The sequence below is a fragment of the Emydura macquarii genome, unplaced genomic scaffold (genome assembly GCF_026122565.2).
Source record: "Emydura macquarii macquarii isolate MOO-44397 ecotype Brisbane River unplaced genomic scaffold, CSIRO-AGI_Emac_v2 contig_2422, whole genome shotgun sequence".
Taxonomy (NCBI): domain Eukaryota; kingdom Metazoa; phylum Chordata; order Testudines; family Chelidae; genus Emydura; species Emydura macquarii.
The window spans coordinates 23,444,944-23,466,682 of NW_027132559.1; the positions used below are offsets into that span (position 1 = coordinate 23,444,944).

The window sequence follows — 21,739 nt, forward strand, 5'->3', positions numbered from 1 at the left end:
TCTATCCAGGGTCTTATCTATTCCTAAATGTCCCCCAAATAAATGGCTGAGAGCTAGTTCTAATTCTGCCTTTGTGTGCTTCTGTGGCCCTAAGAATTGCTCCACTTCTTTCTCCCATAATTGCGCTACCCAATACAGTAGGTCGTGTTTGAGCAAGAAGTATGGCCCCAGGCCTTTGGTCTTCCCCTCCATGGGCACGCCATTCACCTCCACAACCTCTGCTCTCACATTTGCATATAGTGGGTCACTGGCTTGGTCCTGTCTAAAATTCTCATGGGCAGGACCGATCTGACCTAACATTAGGGGATTGACTTCAACTCCATCCTTTAGGTTGCTCTTACTGGGGCTGGAAACCTCCTCTGGGTCCTCTCTGGCCTGAGCTACCTCCTGGTCTCCCAAACAGGTTTGTCTACCAACTAGGGCAGCTTTCTGGTTCATAGTCAAAATCCTGGTCCCTAATCTCTTATCTGCCCTCCTTTCACACCTAGACTTCCGGAGTTTTCCGGGGGTTGAAAACAATTCTGGGGCAAATTCAGCGATGACTGGTACAAGTCAATCTGCAGGTGCGTCGGTCTCAGTCTGGGGTTTACTACTCTTCTCTGGCTCTACTGGGGGGAACAGGATCTCAAACCCTGAGAAGTCACTACCACTTAGGACGGGGTAGGGAAGTTTGGGGACCACCATGGCTGTCACCCTGCTAATTTTCCCCTGGATCTCAATCCATACAGGAATCAAAGGGTAGAAATGTACAGTGCCATGGATGCGTTACCCCCGTGTGTTTGACCCAGGTCAGTTAGTCTTGCCCCACTAAGTTCCCTCAGACCAGGATGACAGCAGTCCCAGAATCCACCAGTGCTACAGTCTTGCTACCATTCATTTTCACTGGCCTCATGTCTCCATGTGGGGTCGTTGCAACCCCTACCAGGCCGATTAGGCTACATTGCTCCCTGTGATTCCCCAGATTGCACTGCAGGGGCTTCTCCTTCTTGGGGCACTGGGCTGCTATATGCCCCAATTCCCCACACTCGTGACACCGATACCTTGCACCAGGTGCTGCCTTCTGCCTTGGGCTATTTGGTCTGCTCCCCCAGCCTTTTCTCACAAGTCCCCAGGCCCCTTCCTGGCCTCGGGCCATTCTTCAGTGTTCTTCCTCTCAGCCCCAGCTCTCCTGGAGTTCACTACAGTCTGGGAACTTAGGTGGGGGCTTGCTTCCAGGTCCACCATATCTTCTCTCCATGGATCTTGAACAGTTCATGGGCTGCTAGCTGTCTCTTTATGAGGGCAACCACCTCATCATAGGTGGAGGGGTCATTTTGACCCACCCAGGCTCAGACGGCCGGTGGTAATCCCCTTGTGTATCGCTCTAACACTAGGAGCTCCATCTTGGAGCTGAGGGCCTTGGGGCTCAGCCACTTCCGGGTCAGGTGGATAGGGTCAAACAGTTGTGACCATAGTGCCTTGTCCTTGCTATGTCGCCACTCATGGTATCTCTGGGCTTGCACTGCTGTCATTAACCCAGATCTGGCTAGGATCTCTGCCTTCAGATGGGGGTGATCTGCAGCAGCTTCTGTAGCCATGTCGTAATAGGCCTTCTGGACCTCTCTACACAGGAATGGGGCGAGGATACTAGCCACTGATCTCGGGTCCAGGCCTCCCACAGGGCTGCCCTTTCGAAGGCCAGGAGGTACACCTCCACATCATCTTCCTGTGTCATTTTCTGAGGGCAGCTGCTGGCCCATGTGCAGCGCCCCATGATGGCTGCAGCTTTGCTCAATCAGGGCCCTCAACTAGCCCGCTACCTCCTGCGGCACAGCTCGGTCCTGGGCAGCCTGACTCATCAGCAAGCAATTGGTCTCCTGCTGCAGTCGTATTGCCTCCTGTTGGGCAGCCGCCTGGGCCCAGGTAACCTCCGGTTGGGCTGCTGTCACTTGCACTAATGCCTTCACCACATCATCCATCTTGAGGACAGGATGGTTTTGGCTCATGCTGGATTAAGGCTACTGCACGGAAATCCCATCCCCGACACCACGTGGCAAATTGCCCACTCTGCTATGGTGGGTCCCACACTTCGCTCTCGTGTGATGGGTTGGGGCATCACCTGTTGCCCGTCTCCGGGCAGTTGGTGCCTCTATAGTGCAGTGAGGGGGAGGAGGAAGGGACCCAGGCCTGCCCTCGACTCCAGGCCCCAGCCCAGAGGCCCTACGAATAATAGCTAGGTGCTGCTGACACTGCTTGCAGCTGCACTTCTTTCCCCTGGGCTATTTCCCCATCTCTGTTCTCTTGTACCTTTTTCATGACTCTGGTCTGGTTCCTCTGGTTGACCACAACATTTCTCCCACAATACTGCTTGCTCTCCTTCCTCTTCCCCCATCTGGCAGGAGCAGAGGTTTTCTAGCTGGGCATTAACTGACTTCAAGTGCTTCTAATTAACCTGTAGGTAACCCCTGCTCAGTCTGCAGAGAACAAGGCCTGGACCATTCTGGGGCTTATATATCTCCCTTCACTGGTGAAAAAGGAGGAAATCCTGGCCCTGTTGAGTGGGAATGGGAATTCCCTGCCAACTTCAGCAGTGCCAGGATTTTCCCCAGCATCCAGTCCTAAAAGTTGTCATGTTCCCTAAATGAGAAGTACTCCTAGACTAGAGACACTGACCTGTCCAGACTCTTGGTGTGGAAATAGATGCTGGAGAGTTTTGCCTCAGCTATTTCTTGTCTTGAAAGTCTTTAGTTTAATTTTTTGAAAAATATTACAGTTAATGTTTTTTCAGCCCTTGATGTGAACACACTTTCTCCTTTTTTTAAAGGGGCATCTGTTAGTGTTCAGAACCAGTATTATGTCATCAATCACCTTTTCGGAACAAGAGCAAATAGGTGAAGAACAAATTTTCATATATACCTATTTTTTTAATTCTAACCTTATTTAACCAGTGCGAAGTTGTGAGTGGAATAAATTCATTATTAACCTGTAAAAAAAAAAAAAAAAAAAAGACCTTCCTGCTGCTGTCTGGCCTTGCTGTCTCGCATATCCTCCATTTCTTTCTGTCTAGATGGAGAGGAAGGGATTGAAATTTTTATAATATGGGGTCATAGGTATGGAAAATTGTGCAAATGCAAATCACTGAATTGTTGGCCCCTATTCAGTACACCATGTGTTAGGCACTTGCTTAAGTGCTTTCCTTAATTGGGGCTATGAGGATGGTGTATTTGCAACAACATTAGAGCCCTTCTAGTGGTCCAGTATTACAAAAATTAGAGAGGTCTAAACCCAGAACAGCAAAAAAATTAAAAACAAAAAATTCTCATTACCCACCTGAGAGATGAGAATGGCCCTAAGATGGTGGAGAAGAGATTTGCCCACATATGATTCTCTGGCACTAAAATGAAGTGAATGTTCCTGCACTGACAGAAAATGCATCCAGAGAAGAAATAAAAAATACCTTCAACTACAGAAATGACAATCACATCTTTCCTCTCAACATGCCTCCAGTGTTCATAAGAGATGATATTCTCCTGTCAGTGCAGAGATGTTCAGTTAAGCAATCAGGCAGGACAGGGTGTAGTTAATGATACCTCTAGCTTGCTCTGAAGCAATAGGAACACGGGGGATGGAGGGGGGGTATATTTTAGTTATTTCTCATGAAAGATGATAATTACTTTTTACATGCTGTAATGTTTCAGCTGAATTTTGTGGTTGGCATGGTTCTGTGTTATGTTCACTGCACCAGATGATATCAGCCCTGGAGATCCAGTGCTAGTTTCCCTGCTGGTGCAGCTAACTACCACTCCAGCCACCCACCACATGAGCCACATGTTAACTCAATCATGAGAGGGAGAGGTCCCAGGCACACTTCATAAACATGTCTTCACTGCAGAATTAACTTGAATTATAACTCAAGTATTGCCCCTAACTCAAGTCCTGTCCACACACAAAAACTCTTAACTTGAGTGTGGTGGTGCTTTTAACTTGAGTTAAGGGGTCCGTAAGGGGGGGGGGGGGAGGTTACAGGCTACAGCTTGAATTACCACAACTCGTCATCTGTTAACACAATCATACTGTAGCTCAATTGTTGTTTTGCAGTGTGGCTGCTCTCACTCGAGCTCGGCTAACTTGAGAGGAGTTAACTACAGCAGACAGTCTTAGATGGTGCTTTTTTCTTTTTTTTTTTGGTTCAAGTAAATGTTACCCGCAGTTTAATTGTGGCAAAATGCTTACATTTCTTGTGTGTGGATTTGCTGCTGTGAAAGATTCATAAGCCACCTTCTACTTCATAGGGAAGGTAATTGGAATAATTGAGTAGAGATAATGGAATTTACCCCATGGAAAACAATTGTGTGTAAATTATAGCTTGAAGATCTCCTTAAGTGGAGCATTAATAAGTGGTATGTCCATGGAGGTGGTTCAAATCAGTTTGTTATAAAAACTCCACAATAGAGACAAGAGCAGAATAAAATCATTAGCATCTTTAAGGCCTCAGTCAGCTGCAGCAAGTGAGGGTACATCTCCCATGGGAACTCCCAATTCTCTCCAACTCTTCAGGGGATTCTGTAAGGTCAGGAAAGGCTTCAGGAACTTAAATAATGGAAAAAAGATTTTATTCCATGTTAGTAACATGTTTTTCAAGAGTGAAATACTGACCCTACTGAAGTCAACCGAAGTTTGGCCATAGACTACAGTGTGGCCAAGATTTCACCCCCGGGTCTCTAAATTAGAGATGAATTTAGTATAGATAGAGGAGATTCTGTGGTTAATGAATGTGGTATAATATGCAATCCAATATTAATTATCTTCAGTCTTTTTAGGTCAGCTAGAAACGAAGATGTTCTAGGTCATTTAGAATTGACTGAAAGCTTAAATCATGCTGCATACCATACCTGTCCAGTAAAGATCTGGGGGAAGAGAGAGGTTTATTAATTTTTTGTTATACTTGTTGCTGTTAGGGTTGTATTGTCAGTGAGCAATCTGTTTATGATTGATTGTGTTTTTAAGAGTTTAAAGAGCACTCTTTTCCATACTACTCACATATAAATAAAATATATACACAGAACAGAACATACATGTTTGTTCTTTTGCACTGATAAGAGACTTGACCCTTCTTATGTTGAAGTCAATAGCAAAACTCCTACCCTATTCAATGGGATTTAGACCAGGGCCTAAAGGCCTTACATGACCTAGCATTTCTTATAATACAGCTCTAATACCTAACTTCTTAAAAGGTCTTGTTTTATTATTGATTTCTGGCTTTAAAACTTTCAAAAGTTGGAAGAACATGGCTGATGTTTTTACTGCTAAACTGACAGTGGATTAGCAATTCAGAGGTCCTTATAAAAAGTTACCCAAATTTGAAGATCAGTTTCCAATTATATCAACCAAAATAGATTATATATGCAATCTCTCTTGAATAGTAATGAAAGTTTAGCCCCTCCAGCTGTGGCTGAAATGAACACAGCATGGATCGGGGGCATTGTTCAAAACTTGCTTAAGGCTCACCTTCAAACTCCTCTGATCCTGATGCTGTTCTGTTCAGATGGCTGGACTAAATGTTGATCCAATTTACAGTGGGATTGGCATAGCACAGGAATATCCTGTTCATATCCCTTTTCCATGCTACACCACCAGCAGGGAGGGGTAATAATGTATGAGCCCCTAGGTCATCTCTAAATAACTGGAGGATTGCCTTTACACTGGGATGATCCTCTCTGGGTTGGTTGAACTGGTTAAAAGGTCAGATTATGCCAAAAGGCTAATACACTGCATGAAAAAATCTGGCCCTATATCTGTGTATTATGAAAGGGACAGATTTCAGAGTAAGAACATAGACTCTCAGATTTTCCAGTTTACATTCAGATAATCTATTTTTGCTGATACATTAAGGGAGAATTCCAGGTTCTATCTGAGAAAGCAATTCAGGCTTATGAGGGCTATTTTATGCCAGAAGAGTGGGGAAATATAACAACATTAGGATTAGAATTTAGAAGTTAGGTATGCACATGGGAGTAGTCCAAGAAGGACATCTCCAAAAGCACCAATAGCAATTAGGTGCCTAACTCCCATTGACCAACTGCTATTTGCACCTTGGAAAATCTCCCTTGAAATGAATAACGTTACACAGGGTAAGAGAGTCCAGAGTGTCACACTGTGCACTACACAAGAGAGTTCTGCTAGATAGTTGCTTGCATTTCTTAATGCCATTCATAGCTATTCATATGCTGTGTAAATTCATCATACAAGAAAAGATTATCGGGTATTTGGAAATCTCTCCAATTCACGGCCCATCCATTTTATTTCCTGGAGATCACAACTAAACCACAGTGGCCTGTGGGCCCAAGATAATCAGTCCTTCAGTGAGAGGAAAGAGGAGCTGCTGTTCTCTCCCCACCACCACAGCTCTTGGTAACGAGTAAGTGATTGCACACATGTCTCATCACCAGTGAAACTACAGAGATACATAGACTTCACAAATCTCCAAGACTGATGAAATACCCTCTTTGTAGCAATGGTAGGGTGAGTGCAAGTTCCACCACTGAAATGAAGATGGTGACAGTCTGACCATGTAACAGGGATGGCCCAAGTATCTAAAATAGCCAAGCCAGGCTCAAATATTAAGTAGGGCATATGGCTAGCCTTAGAGAAGTAAAACCCAGGGAATTCATTCTTTGCAGGAAGCCATGGACTGGCCCACACAAGCAGATGTTGGCATTCACAATGAAATGCATATTCTCCTCGCCAGCTCCCAGCCGGGAGCAGGGTCCAGCTGGGCTCTAGGTGCCCGGACTTCTTGTCAATTTCATACCTCCTGGCACGAAATTGACAAGACAGCCAACTGCTAATGTAAGGGATGCAGTGTCTACAGACACCGTGTTGCCCTAACTACACTGACTGAAGCCTTAGGCCTCTCATGGAGGTGGAGATATTATGTTGGTGTAGTAGGACACTTACAAGGGCAGGAAGAAGGCTGTATTGTAGACACTGACATAATTAGATTGACGTAAACTGCCTTATGTCAACCTAATTGTGTAGTGTAGACCAGCCCATTGTTACTTGTTCAAATCCATCCCTTACACCATGGTGGCACTTAACTTAAACAAACTACACACAGAAAAACTGCAATGCTCATCCAGCACATAGAGAATGAACTAAGGATGGAACACAATCTAATGAGGATGCACGAAAGAAAATCAAATTAGAATGCTTGTGTCCTGTTAAATCTTAATTTCTCTCAAAAAGTCACATTTTCTTTTTTCTTTTTTCTTTTTTTTTTTAAGCTTCTGGGGTCAGCTTAACTAGACATAATAAGGATTGGGATATATATTGTTGCCTCACTTATTTCTGCTTTCTGAAAACCTACATGAATACTTTAATCATCAGGTATGTGTGTTTTTGAAAAAAATCTATACTGAGCATTTCTATTCACACTGATTGTTCCCCTTCAACTATTTATAACAAGAATGTCAGAACAAACTGCTTATCACCCACCTATCACATGCAGTGCAAGACTATCAGTCTCTATGACAACCTGATCTGAATAAACTTGCTAAGAAGCCACCTGTACTATAAAAGTGAAATCCTGGAAATAATGGCTTCTCTAAGGGTCTGACAGTGCCTAGCTATGGCCTGATCCTGCTGCTTCCATTAAAGTCCAGGCAAGATATACCAGGGACTTCAGAGGGAACAGAATAATGCCCTTATAGAAGCAAAAAAACAAACCTTGATCGCTGTTCTTTTCAAGATGACTTTGATCAACCCTTCCTATGGCCCACCCCTTCCCCCACACGTGAGGTAGCTTGCAGGGATCATAACTGTGACTCCATGATTTCAGGGCCACCAAGCACCAGTATAGGTTAGAGCAGGAGGAAGTTGTTTTAAGTTACACTCCTGGTGTAAGATGCTTTATGCCAACAGAAGATCAGGTATAGCAGAATTTAGCTCTATCATATCCCCTTCAAAACGCAAAATGCATACAACTCCCCTCCCCCCACGTCCTGGGTAAAGGGGTGACTGGTGTAAGAAGTGACCATGCTACCTCCTCCATCTCTATGCCAGTGGTGAATCTCCTTACACAGGAGTAATTCTATCACTGGCTGGTTTAAGTGGTCTCAGCAGACCCTAGAGTCCCGCTTCTGAATGTAAACACATGCCAAACTTACTCAATATCTTAAGTATAGTATGTTCCACTAGGCACAGGACACAACATTCACTGTACACCATACTAAGCTGGATATGGACATATATATACCTTTGTAAAAGAGTACCACTATCTTCTGAAAGGCTTTCATAAAGTGGATGTTGTCATAACAGTATTCCTGAACCTTCTGGAGAAGAATGAGCTCTGACTGGCCTTGGGTGCTGAACACAGCCAGCAGGGGTGCATATTGCTGAAAGAGGCGGGGAAAAAGGCAAATTATTTTTATATAAAGTACTGGAAGTGAAACATCACAAGACACCATTACTATAATTTAACTCCGTGTAAATTTCATTTTTGAAAAACAATCACAGAGAGAAAGGTGTGATTGCTACATTGACACAAAATTTTTTATTGCCGATAAGGTTCTTTTTTCCAATTTTTATGTGTGTTGATAGAACCTCCCCCACCAAGCAACTACAAGTACAAAATTGCTAGAATTTAGCTAATATTAGCAAGTAAAATATTCACTCTCTCTCTCTCAGTATACTCAAATATTTATCAACAATGCGGTTATCATCACTTTGGCAACAACAGTGCCAAACCGGAAGTGTGGTATTGAGATCCTTCCCTCTTTGCCCTTCAAATTGTCCAGCCTTTGTTTAATCGGATACAGATGTTGAGATGTAACAATACATGCTACGTGTCTCTATTCAATAATGTCAATGAGACTCCAATGCTGTCCAGAGATCGATGGTATCCTCCTGCTACATAAATACTAAGAAGTTTATTTTAAAAATATAGGCCAAATTCTTTGTTTATAGAGGGAGACCTTGATCCTGTCAGTGCTCCATTCACATTCTTTTTTATCCAATGACTGATAGGCTCAATAATTCAACAGGACACAGGTTTGTGATGAAATTTTCAAAACATCTAAATTACTTCAGCTCTTTAGTCCCATCTTCAAAAGTGACTTATTAGGAGCCTAAGTCCTGTTGCACTTAGGCTCATAACTGAGTTTTGAAAATGTTGCTTCCATGTTTTATAACTTCAAGTTATCTAAATTTAGTCATACAAAAATTACCTGGCATATCCCATTTGTAATAGGTAACTATCTGGGTATGGCCTCATGTAGTTGGGCAAAACAACTCCAGTGGTACCTAAGGCCAAGGATTGTCTCCTTTCAGGTGTTGAAAGGCTACAGCAAAGATGGGGCTAATATGTAAGTGCAAGTTAGTAGCAGTTGGCATATGTACCCACTGCAACCTTCATATGAGTGGGTCTTTGTCCGGCTAGCTGGGAAAAAGGGGGAAGGTTTGCAGGGATGGACAGTAAAGGCAGGAAGCAGTTGGGGCCAGGTCAGGAAAAGGCATTGGATGGCCCTTCCTGCTGACCAGAAGTGTGGGTGTGGCAAGAGGAATGGAGTATCTGTACCCCATACAACCCAGGACCCTTTTTTACCAGAATTAGGCTGGCTGGTTTACACCAGGTGGTACAGCATTTGGATGACTACTTGTTTGCACGTAGGACAGATTTCTGAGTTTATAACCAGCCTACTGGCCACATTCCAGGCCCTGGCTCATAGGCTGGGGGTACCTTTGACTGATTTAAAAAAAAACAAACCAACACCACAACAGAGGAGCCCTCTATGAAGTTGCTTTATCTGGGCACTGAATTAGATATGTGGGCTGGAATGGCTTTCCGGCTCCACACGATGCCTTGCCCCCTGCAGTAAGGGGGCAGAGTTAGAAAGCAGCACAGGGATGGGGAAATGCTGCAGTTTAGGACTATAGCACTGGGCTGCATATATCTAGATTTCCACAGGATAATCTGGGATTACTTCTGGGATTGCTTATCAAAACAAGATTGGCGAAGAAGGTTACACTGTGGGAACTACAATCTGTTATTGGGCACCTTAACTTTGTATGCCTAGTAGTGGCCCCAGTGCAGGCATTTTGCACCAGACAGTAAGCTGCCAATTTGGCAACAGCACAGGCTGGCCATTTTAGAAGGGTTAATAAAAAGATGAAGGAGGATTTGGGGGTTTGGGAACAGTTTCTGAATCAATTTAATGGTGTGCTGTGGGGTTTTCTGTTTGGTTGGTTGGTTTTGATTTTGAAGAAAAGCATTGGGAGGAATAGGTTTTGAAGTATTTTACCAAAGCAGGTGGTGTGCCCAGAAATGGCTCCCTCAGGTTGGATACAAAAAGGTATAGTACAGGATTTAACATTCCTGGAATTCTTTCCCATTTCGGTAGCAGTAACTATTTGGGGAACAAAGTTTGCAAACAAAAGAGTACCTTTTGGAAGTGACATCTTGGCAGTGGTACATGTTATCAATTGCTAGTCCTCCAGATCACCCAGGGTTATGAGGCTGGTAAAGGCATTTGGATTATAGAGTTTAAATCTTAACATATGTTTTTTTGAAAGCACGTACCAGGGATTGATAATGGCATTGCTGATGCATTGCCTCCATTTCAGATGAACAAATTTTGGGACCTGGCACAAGGGCCAACAAGGAACCAAAACAGCTGTCAGTAGCACTCTGGATCCTGGCCTTATGAGGGCTTTCAGGGCAGTATGGAGCTCAGTAGCACCATGAAAGTGTAGGGCCCTCTGACAGAAGTTTTAATGATTTTGTGCAATTTCAGAGAATGCCTGCCTGAAACGGCTCATGGACCCACAGTTGAGAGCCGCCGCCTTAATGGAGTTGAGAAAAGGAGGTTGGGCACCTACATTTGGATCAGTGGGGAGCCGACCCTCCTCCTTCCTGCACTGTACAATTTGTTGCTGGTTACTCCCAGATATTTTAAGTGAATAAAGTTGCAGCCTAATTAAACCACATCCATGGCCTTCTTTCTTCTAGCATGGACAGACAATGTGCTGTTCTGGGTGGAGCAGTGGTCAATGAACATATCAACAGGCCAAGCCTGCAACCTTTACACAGGCATGAGGTCCCCATGGTCTCAATTGGACTACTCACATAAGGACTTCTTATGAGAGTAAATTTTGCAGGACCGAGTTACAAGACAACAATATTTGTACATCACAATGTACAGAAAAACAACTTGTCTAAACTGACCATTTCTCTTTCCAGTGTTAATATTCTGAAAGTTGTCCCTTAACACAGATGAGCTACATTATTATATACTATACCCCAGGTTAAAAACACAGAACAAAACCTGAACTCATAGATACACTGCTACAACTATGAACGAAGAGATTCAACCAGTCATCACCCACAGAGTGGTAATCAAAGTCACAGTTGGAACTCCAAAATGCATCTTCCTGCTGGAAGAGAGCTGGGCTGAGTTTTCCTCCCCATCTGGTCCCACAGATGGAGAGGGCTCTATGACCAGCATACAAGGTGCAGAACCTACGTGGGATGCAGGATCCCAAACTGCCATGTGCTTTTTGCATGCTGAACAGCAACGGGGGAGGGGAGAGACAGAACCGAGGAAGAAGGGACAGCAGTTGTAGACGACATTAGAGATCTGCGGGGGTGAGTGAGGTATTGTGTGCAAGGCACAGATCCACGTTGTCATACAGGAAGCTGGAAGTTCAGCAATTTCCCAATCACTACTCAAAATATGCTTGTCTTAAAAGACTGTGGTGAGCAAGCATAGCCCCACCCTCAGCATTTACAAGTTCCCCAGAACTCTTCAGTGGAACTATGCCCGCCTCTCCAAATCAAGTGCCTGATATTTACTCTACAGTTCTGAATTCAGGTGCGTAGTACTAGCCATAATTTTGTTTTTTGGTTTTTTAAATGCCCTTGAATACTTTTCAGCCACATGCTAAGGTTTTTGTAACCTTATGAGTTCACTGTAGTTTCTCAGTACTTTGGTCAAAAGCAATGACTTTGTCACCATATGGCAGGCACAGGGCAGTATTCCCTGTGTGTGTCTTCCAGATTTAAATGTGAAAAAAAGTTTACTGACATCTGTGGAGTATCTTCTACTTGTTTACAAGCCTGGCACATGTGCACACACATACACACCTTTAGATGTTTAAGGGCTTGTTCTGCAACCAGCTCTTCCTTCTTGTTCCATTCAACGGCATTCATTATACAGGTCCACAGGAGTCCAATCACTGCAGGCTCTGGCAGATCATTTCTCTTCATTTCCTCTTTTACATAAAGCACTATCTGGAGGAAAAAAAGACATTCGTGTCTCAAGCAACATCTTCAATCAAATAGAAACCATTCTGATGACACATGAAATGTTTGCAGTGCTTTTCAAGTTTCACGAAGAAAAAGATTGTATTCTTTTGTATCTGTTTCTTGTAATTTCAAAGGAAGATGTGTCCCTTGTTTTCTTAAAAACAAATCAGTGTTACTGGTTACAAAGTATCCTCCCAGAATAGTTTGTACAGTTAGATAAAATTCCAAACTATAAATACACTAAAATATGGATTATGAAAGAGAACAAACAACTGGAATTAACTGCAATCATATACAGAATATTTTTTCGCTAAATTTTCCTACAGAGTAACACTTGTTCGTTTTTCAAGTCTTTAAGTACAATGTGACACTAAAGCAATTCTAGCACCATTATTGACAGCACAGAGAGCCCTGTGATCATGCTTTTGTGCAGAATTAAATAAGGAGTAAATGAAATAATTCTAAGATGACTAGAGGATGCCTATGGGGTATAAACACATTTCCCTATAGTCATTGTTCATTTAAATCTTTGCCTAATTGAACAACAGTATGAATATACAAATAAAAAACCTCTCCCTACCTCTTTAATTGGGCATTCCTGAGAAAGACGTTCCTGTAGTTCTTTTTGAAGTTCTTTACGAGTCCCTAGCGACTGCTGGACTCTGAGAAAATCTGAGAGCTCTTTTAGGCCTGCATCAGTGAAGTACTTAGCAAAATGCTCCACATTCTGCCGATTGGCTGGAAATAGTTCCTAGAAGACAGAGAATGTTTCTCTGTTAAATACAGTAACAAGAATGCTTATGGTTGGGAGGGAGAACTGGTTAAAAATTAACATAGGGACCTCATATTGAAGACGAAGAAACACAACTGGTAATGTACTTAAAAGAAATTAATGTTTGCATTTTCAGTGGAAAAGCCACATTTAATTTTTATATTGGCTTGCTTTAGAGATAGTTGGTTAGAGAGAGAAAACAACAACTCTTCAGATTATATACAAAGAAAAGACAAGTAATTTGCAAATTAATGTTGTATGCATATTCATGAAAAAACCTTGAGTTTAGGATACCAATTCAAGACAAAAATTATCAGAGTCATTCTATAGAATGAAAAAGAAACTCTCTCTTCCCTCCTACTCTCCGTCCAGTTCCAGAAGTCTTGTGTAGTAGTAAGCACAAATGTAGATAGTAAATCCATCATGCTACGATCAGTTACCACGACCACAAAGTATTCCTACATATTTACGTTTTGAGAGAGCAGATCAATGTGTTGTTTACCATATACTGCTTGAAGGTTAATAGGAATATTTTTAAGACTCATCCAATAAATAAAGAAAATTATGGCATTAAACAGACAGCACATCATTAAAAACTCATTCACAGGGGTGGCATCATTCAGCCCATATAATTCACAGCAACAGCAGCCTGTGCATAATGAGAAAAACTGTGAAAAAATGGACAACAACTTTCAAGTGTGCTACTACAACTAGCACCTCAGCTTGGCAGGGATTCGATGGCAGTTATTTACACACCAGTTCCTGGCATCTGAAAGAATGATTCAGACACACTAAAAGAGCTCACTCTATTTACTTATTGAAGATACGAATAAGAGAGGACTCAATCTTGGTCTGTAAGTACCTACACAAGAGGTATCATCTGATACTGAAGCCTTTTAATCTAGAAGACAATAGCATATATTAGCAATTCCAGTGGCTAATAGCTGAAGATAGCAATGTTTAAACTGGAAATAATATATACAAATTTATTTTATTTTGTAACTATGAGGGTAATTAGCTATTGGAACAGATTTCCAAGTGATATGGTGAATTCTTCATCACTTGGACTTTTTAAAATCAAGATTCAATGTCTTTATAGAAAGATATGCTCTAGTTTAGTCGCACATTGGGCTAGAAGCAGGAATTACTGGGTGAAACTCTGGTCTGTGTTATGCAGAAAGTCAGATTTATATGAATCTAAGTCTTCAGACAAATGCAAGAAGAGACCTGTACATTACATTAGCTAGAGAGAATCCATTATTTCTCCCCAGAAACCCACAATTCTCAACACTTCAGGTTATTGCTATGATCCCAGAATAATATACTTGAACCATAAGGCTAGTGGCCTGATCACACACTGCTCCTAGTGGTTCTGCTGTCATCTTGTTAGAAATACTGAGTCTTCCAAAAGGCTTAGTCTTTATATTCACTTTATTATGATATCTCAACACTATTTCACAAATTGTATTTTAAATTATAGAGCTATAATTCATTCTCAAGCATGTAGTGATTTCACAAACCACTCTACCTTCATTCTTGATTTTGTGCAACTACCAAAATATGTAAATAAAATAAAGCCCCAAATACACACACATTGATTATCTTCATGCTCTGTTATCAGAGTTTCAATGGGCGATGACAAATAAAAGCTAGTTAATTCTCCAGCTTCTTAAAACTATATTCTTCAGTTTTCCAGAAGGCTTTATGTTCTGGAAAAAAAAAAGTGGATTGGAAAATAATTACGGACCTGATGCTTTAACAATGGTGCAGGGACAGTAGCTCTAACATTATTGCTGAGATTCAAAATATTTCAATTTTTTAATGGGAGCATTAATGGGAATTAACATATTTATGACAAACTACCATCTGCCTTCTATATTCTCCTCTTCCTAAAATAAATATCAAAAACTCCCAGAAAATACATGGTACTTACTAACAATCGCTTGTCTAAGTTGGCTTTTCTTAAAGAGGAAGTAACTGAGTTGGCATCTTTCTCTGCCATCCATGCTTTGAAAAGCTTTACAGCAAAAGATGCTGCAATTCCTATTTAAGAAAATAAAGTAAACAAGAACACACACTTTAGCAACTTTTTGAATGCGATGCTTAAGAGATTTAACAAACTGGGTAGAAAGCAAAATTATGGGTTCTCTGGATTCTTTGTCAAAGATAGCACGCATGTACAGTTTGTGTTTAGATTATTTTTGTTTTGAATGCAGTCTTATTTTTCTGAATTACTTTGCAAAGTTCACATGTACTTTCAAAAATGCTGTTTTTCTATCTGCATTCGACCATTTAGATTTCCCCAATTGTTTTTCTTGGAATTGGTCATGTCAATGGTTTTTTAAAAATGAATAAATGGATTCTGACAGAGCTAGATAGGGAATCGGTCTAAGTAGAAGGATATTTAACTGTCTAAATAATTTGAAATAAATTAAATTACACAATGGAGGAAACTTGATGAAAACCCTCCAGAGTTACACAGTCAGTGCTTTATTATGATAAACCAAACAACACTGCTTCCATTGTACATAGTTTAGCTCAGTTTAAAGAAAAGAAATTACTATGTACTATCTTTTCTTCTGTGTTCCTGTATCTAGAATCACCATGGGATTGTAGTTATTCAAAACACTTACATAATACTTTAAAGTAGGCGTGCATTCTCTTTGAAATTGCATAGGTTTTTTTTTTTTTTTTTTTTTTACAGGTAACTTTAATTACTTTTTTTGTTCTGTGTTTTTACAGTGCCTAGCACAGTGAGGTTCTGGTCCATGACTACAGCTCCTAGATGCTAACATAATACAAATAAAACTACAGCTGCCCCATCTGCTCCCAAGTATTCATCATCTTCTCCCTCACCTCAAAATCTGGTTTTAAAATGAAAATATGATACAGCAAGGTAGAAAGCGAGCATGATTTAGTTGTTCTTTGCCAATTTATAGATGCTCGTTTTCGCTCTTTCCAGAAGATAGTTTGTGATTCGCTACAGATGAAAAGATTATTCCCTGAGCATCCCCAAAGAGAAAGAAATAACATTCAAGATTTGCAGTGAAATTGTTATGGCAGTTTTTCCAACCTTATTTAGTGGAATGTTGGCTGTGGGGCATGAGCTTGAGAAGAATGCTAAATGGAACGGCAGATGAACACCTCCTCTCAAGTTCAGACCGAAGACATTTTACTTTTATATTTGTGAGTCAAGTTCCAGGTTAAAACTGACAACACAAAAATGCAGTTACATAGCCTCTGACTATTCAGCAGTGACAAAGAGTGTATTTGACAAACATAAGAATTAAAGAACAATGCATGCCTATATGTCTTCAAAAATAGCTCATTTTTAACCACTGCTCACTCTATTAAAGGTTTAAAAAAATTAATTATGCATTCCAAATCTATAACTGAAATTGTATAAAAGACAATACAGCTAATTTATAGTTAAAAATCACTATCCACAGTCTATGTATATACTACTCACTGTATGATACTTTATAGTAGTTATGACTTTCTAGAAAACTCATGTGAGGAAAACATTCCACTTTGTTACCATAATGACATTTCATACAGCAAGGTCTGTTAGCACAGCTATTACCAGGATTTTGCTTTAAACACATCTTTTCTACTGAAAGTCTGATCCCTCCCAGCAGCTAGTTGGACCACATGACACTTCACTGCATGGAACAGATCGAAAGTGTGCAATAGCAAAAGGCTGACTTGCTGCAAAAACAACAGAAAAAACAAGAAGGTTCTTGGCAAATATATACCAAGAACCAAAAGCACTAGGAATAAATAAAGTGTTTAAATCCTAAGAATACAGATTCATAATGACAGTTTTTTTGCTCTGGATTTATACATGGCATAAAACAGTATCCTTCAACATTAATTTGAAATTTAGCATTTGTAATTCAAGTTCAAAACAATCCTAACTTGCGTGTCTTCAGACGCCTCGTGTTCCTGTAACTAAAACAGGCTGTCATTTAAAAGCACTACAAGCCATTACCCTAGACACAGATTAATGCTTTTGTTTGGATTTTCTTCTAGATATGTTCCCATTGTGAAAGCTGTGGGTGATGGCAGAGCAAGGCTACCTCTGTGGCTTTTCTTTCTGTAGCGTTTAGAAAACAAACGTAATGATGGTTAGCATGCTGCAAATGAGAAAGTGTTCCACTTAGAGCTGCTTTGAACAGTTGCAATACCTTGCAGTGAACACAGATTCATTTAAAAAAGTAATTTTGTAAAAAACTGTACAACACTGACAATACATGTACGAGTTATGACGGGAAAGCCACGTTCACAGAGAAACAAATGTGGGGGAAAAAGCATCTGGAAAAATATTAAGTCTCCAAAGCAGAAGAAATATCACAATGCACAAGAAGACTCAAAGAACAGTTACTTACCCTAGAGTGGCTCTAGGTCTTCAATGTGATGCAATCACTATGGATCCCACTGTAGGTGCGCACATGCCTCATGCATGCGAGTTCAGATTTTTAATAGGAGAGTGTCCATGGGGGTCACATATGAGCCCTCTGCCTCTCTGTGCTCCTGTGCAAGGACATACTGGTACTGGGGACTGGATAGGGTCCAGACAATGTTGGACTGCCCTTATTCAGAACCTTTTCCTGGTAGAGGTTTTTCTCTATCAGAATTTCCTGGAACTATAGGGATCAGTCCCTGCCCATGGTACTCAGTCAGCCAGCAGCCAAGTGCAGTGACTATGGATCTGGCCATGGGGCTGAAAGATCAGATCTGAACAGTCGGAGATCTGGATCATGGACTGAATGGTCATCTGTAATAGGTCTATCAGCCAAAACTGCCTCAGCCAATATAAGCTACAAGAATGAGATTTTGATCTTGGAAATCCTCCGGGGCATCAGGGGAATCAAGGAAAGGTATTGAGCAGCCTCTCAGACTGCAGGGGTGAAGGTGTCTGGCAATAATCCTAGAATTGTGCCCTGTCTGGAGCAAAATTTCTCACACTTGGCATTGTCCCTGGTGACAAACAAGTATTAAGGGGGATCCCTAATGATGGAATATCTGCAGGGACCATTCATGAATTGCCATGGATTATCTGCTCAGGAAGTACTGCCAGCTGAGCTGCATCTTCCTAAACTTGTGAGTCCTTGAGGAGAAGGATTTGCATGTCAAACACCTATCAGGAATGTGTCTTCCCCACACACAGAATAGGCATCAACTATGTCCATCATTCAGGGGTATGAGTCTGTCACAAGTCAGGCAGGGTTTAAACCCTGAGGGTTTAGAGCCTGCCATGATGATTGGGTGAGGAGTCTTGCCACACTGTACATAGCTAACTTTTTTTTTCTGGACAGGGAGGGAACACAAATGGAGAGAATGACCAGTTCAAAAAGACGAGATAGACGGGAAGAGTATTCTTTGTTGAATAAGACACATTTGAATCTAGAAAAACAGTAGTGAATTGGACTGGATTGCTCACCAGGTTCAGGCTGACTGTCTCAGGCAGTAAGAGGGAACTGAGGGAGGTCACAGCTGTTCCACCTTTTATGCCCTCATCCAGGAGCATGAGGCAGCACTGGGAACACACGTGGCCCTGACAGACACTGCTATTCAAAATCCAGTCACACACGAGGCACATGCACACAAACAGTGAGATCCACATTGACACATACTCAAAGAAGGGTTTTCCCCTTAACAAGGGAAAAACACAAAGTTGCTGGGAACATCAACGGAAAAGAACTACCAGTTAAACTGACAACGTAATTAACTTCCAGATCTTTAGATCCAGAATATGAAATATTGCTCAGCTCTGCATGTTCAACAAAATATTCACAAAGCAAAACAAAACCATGATTAAGCTACTTCTAACAGAAGCCTCCCACCCTATACAGTACCATATGTTGGGAAATAAAATTCTGAAATCTAGATCTTGCAGAGTCATGGATGGCATGTTAAAATGTGTGTAGAATCCCATCTGACTATACAGAAACATATTTTAGGTACCTAAAATAGGGAAGGAGAGAACCTGAATCCTGACAATTTTTGCACATTGCAGACCCGATTCACCGCCCACCGAAGTCAAAGGAAAGACTGCCTGGACTTCAATGGGCTATGGACCAGGCCCCATGCAGGTACACAATTCACCTACAATACACCTCACGTTGGCTTCCATTCAACCCTGTATAATTCTGTCCCCTCCAGCATTCACATGCATTGTTGATGTTGGGTTTGAATTTTTAACCTTGCTCTTCTTCCACATGGTGGCTCAATGTGAAAAATCAAAGCCAGGGTTAGGGAAGGGAATATTGGGCTGAAGGCAGAAAAGAGATTATAAAAAGACTGCTGCCAGCGATTCTGAGATCTGGAGAAGATTAGGCAGTATGTCAGCCTTTCCCCCGCATCACAAGAAGTCTGAAAACCTCTTGTTTTAACAATCTGTGTGCTTTAACTACTTTCAGGGGCAGGAGTTATAGGGAAGAGGGAAGATATCACTTTGTTTCTCAGTGGAGGGATCTAGTATATTTAATTACATCTAAGGCCTGGTCTACACTGGCGACTTAAAGTCACAAAGGGGATCTCGGGCATTTTGACGACTGTACTGGGTGGTTACGCAGGAATCAGTTTTTTTATGTGATGAGGAATGCTACATTTATCATCAGTTGATATCTCATGGAAAATGTAATGTATGTAATCTGTTATCCCTAGAAAAACTTTTCAGGGGAGGGCTGCCTTGTTCCTCCCTCCACGGTAGGATTCTTCTCTGCAATCAAGGTAGCCAGCATCATGGCTTCATGTGTTTTAAGCACAGCCTCCTAGCATAGCGTCATGCACCTTCCCAGACCACCCCACACAGATGTTTGTGAAACGACCCCTGTGATCCACAAGCCCTTGCAGGACCATGGTAAAGTACCCCTTGCGGTTTATGTACTCTGTCGCTAGGTGTGCAGGCACTAATATAGGGATGTGCGTCCCATCAATGGCCCCCCGCAGTTTGGGAAGCCCATCGTGGCAAACCCCTCCACTATGTCCTGCATATTTCCCAAAGTCACTAGCCTTCAAAGCAGAAGTCTATTTATGGCACCGCACACTTGATTCATGGCTATGCCCACTGTAGATTTACTGACTCTGAATTGATTCCCAACCGGGTGGTAACAGTCGGGGGCTGCCAGCTTCCAGAGAGTGATGGCAACTCTCTTCTCCATCATCATAGCTTGTCTCAAGCAAGTGTTCATGTGCTTCAGGGATGGTGCCAGCTCCGAGCACAATTCCAGGAAAGTTGCCTTTCGCATACAAAAGTTTTGCAGCCACTGATCATCATCCCACAGCTGCATAACGATGCGGTCCCACCAGTCTGTGCTTGTTTCCCTGCACCAGAATCAGCGCTCCACAGACTGCAGATGACTCGTTACAGCCTGCACAAACCAGGAATTGTTCTGCTCGATGTCTTCTAGCAGGGCAGCCTCGGTGGCATCGGTGTTGTCTCTGCTTCAGCTTCTTGCTCTATTTTGAAAATAATCGATGCGCTGCGATGTATTTGTGACACTCACAATTATAGTGCAGAGTTGAGCTGGCTCCATGTCTCTGCAGCAGTGGCGATCACGGGGAGTTAAAAAACGGTGCAAAAAAACTTTTCCTGTTTGTTTGGGGGGAGGGGGGAGGGGGGGGGGAAGCAGCACTGCATCCTGGGATGAAGACACTCGTCCTAACAGCCACCGTGGCTAGTTGCACTGTGGGATAGCTACCCACACTGCACTGCTTTCTAATTCGAATTAAGGCTGGTCAGTGTGAACGCAAGAGACCAGCCCAAACACTGTAGTGTGTACACTCTGCTGCGATTTCTAAAAATTGCCTGCTGAAAGTCGAATTAAACAAAGTCGACTACCCACGGCAGTGTAGACATAGCCTAAGGCACTACATACATAATTTATTGCCTAGATATTTAGAATTGTTTTGCACATATTTGGGGAGTGATTACATTAATTGTATTCAGAACTATGGTACAACGTGTTATTCATGGCTTTATTCTGCATTTTATTCCTCCACAGAGAGGGAAACTAGAGAAATGGCAACATTCATGTAAAAAATCATGTAATTTTTAAAATAGTCTTGCATATTCTGATTTTCAGTACCAATCCTTTGGATGACAGAGAGAAAAAACACACATTAAGCTTGTCTTCATTCTGAATATCAGAGTTTTAGGTCTTTCTTGGTGTGGGAGTGAATGGAGGAGAATGGAATAAATAGCTTGCCATGGTATAGTTTACCTCTTTTACATGAAACTGCATCACTACCAGTCACTTTTCATAATCAGCAGTGTCTTTGTGCAAGACATGCACATCTGGGATAACAGTGTCCAATTTATATGTATAGCAGATTTTTTTTGGTGTGGGAGGAGAGGGACTAACTATTAGCATCTCCACCCAGCATCCCCAGGGATAACAGTGTCCAATTTACCCAAGCTTACGGCATCCCAGCAGGATCATTCGGGGAGAATTAGCATTGCACATATACTGCGCTGAGTGACAGCTAGTGCACCCCAAACAGAAAGAGATCATAAGCAGCAGAAGCTGGAGGTGGCACTTGTTGCTTACACTTCAGTGAAGGGATTTAAAAAGAATAAGATTTCTCCCCCCGCGTCCTTCTACTCCAGCTAATGCATGAATTTTCCGCACAAGTGCGAAGTACAACTGGTTGCTGCAACTCAGCACCAACAAGTTGTGCCT

At 41.9% G+C, this 21,739-nt stretch overlaps 1 protein-coding gene and 1 long non-coding RNA gene across 4 annotated transcripts in view; one reads left to right on the plus strand and one right to left on the minus strand.

Moving 5' to 3' along the window:
- The window catches only part of LOC137162361 (uncharacterized), a 37,367-nt gene extending 26,421 nt beyond the window's left edge, over positions 1-10,946 (plus strand). The window contains exon 3 of the long non-coding RNA XR_010922353.1: positions 10,770-10,946. This is a non-coding gene — a long non-coding RNA (uncharacterized lncRNA). The remainder of the gene's footprint in view (positions 1-10,769) is intronic.
- Positions 1-21,739, minus strand: part of BZW2 (basic leucine zipper and W2 domains 2) — a 78,945-nt gene that overhangs the window by 14,409 nt on the left and 42,797 nt on the right. Inside the window, exons 8-12 of one of the 3 annotated variants that reach the window (XM_067562110.1) lie at positions 14,986-15,095; positions 12,861-13,031; positions 12,119-12,265; positions 8,234-8,372; positions 4,404-4,542 (exon numbers count right to left, since the gene is read on the minus strand). In XM_067562110.1, coding sequence (XP_067418211.1) covers positions 4,475-4,542; positions 8,234-8,372; positions 12,119-12,265; positions 12,861-13,031; positions 14,986-15,095 — 635 coding nt within the window. In that variant the 3' untranslated portion in view covers positions 4,404-4,474. Of the gene's footprint in view, positions 1-4,403; positions 4,570-8,233; positions 8,373-12,118; positions 12,266-12,860; positions 13,032-14,985; positions 15,096-21,739 lie in introns of those variants that run through there. The other 2 variants (XM_067562108.1, XM_067562107.1) reach the window with 2 other exon arrangements.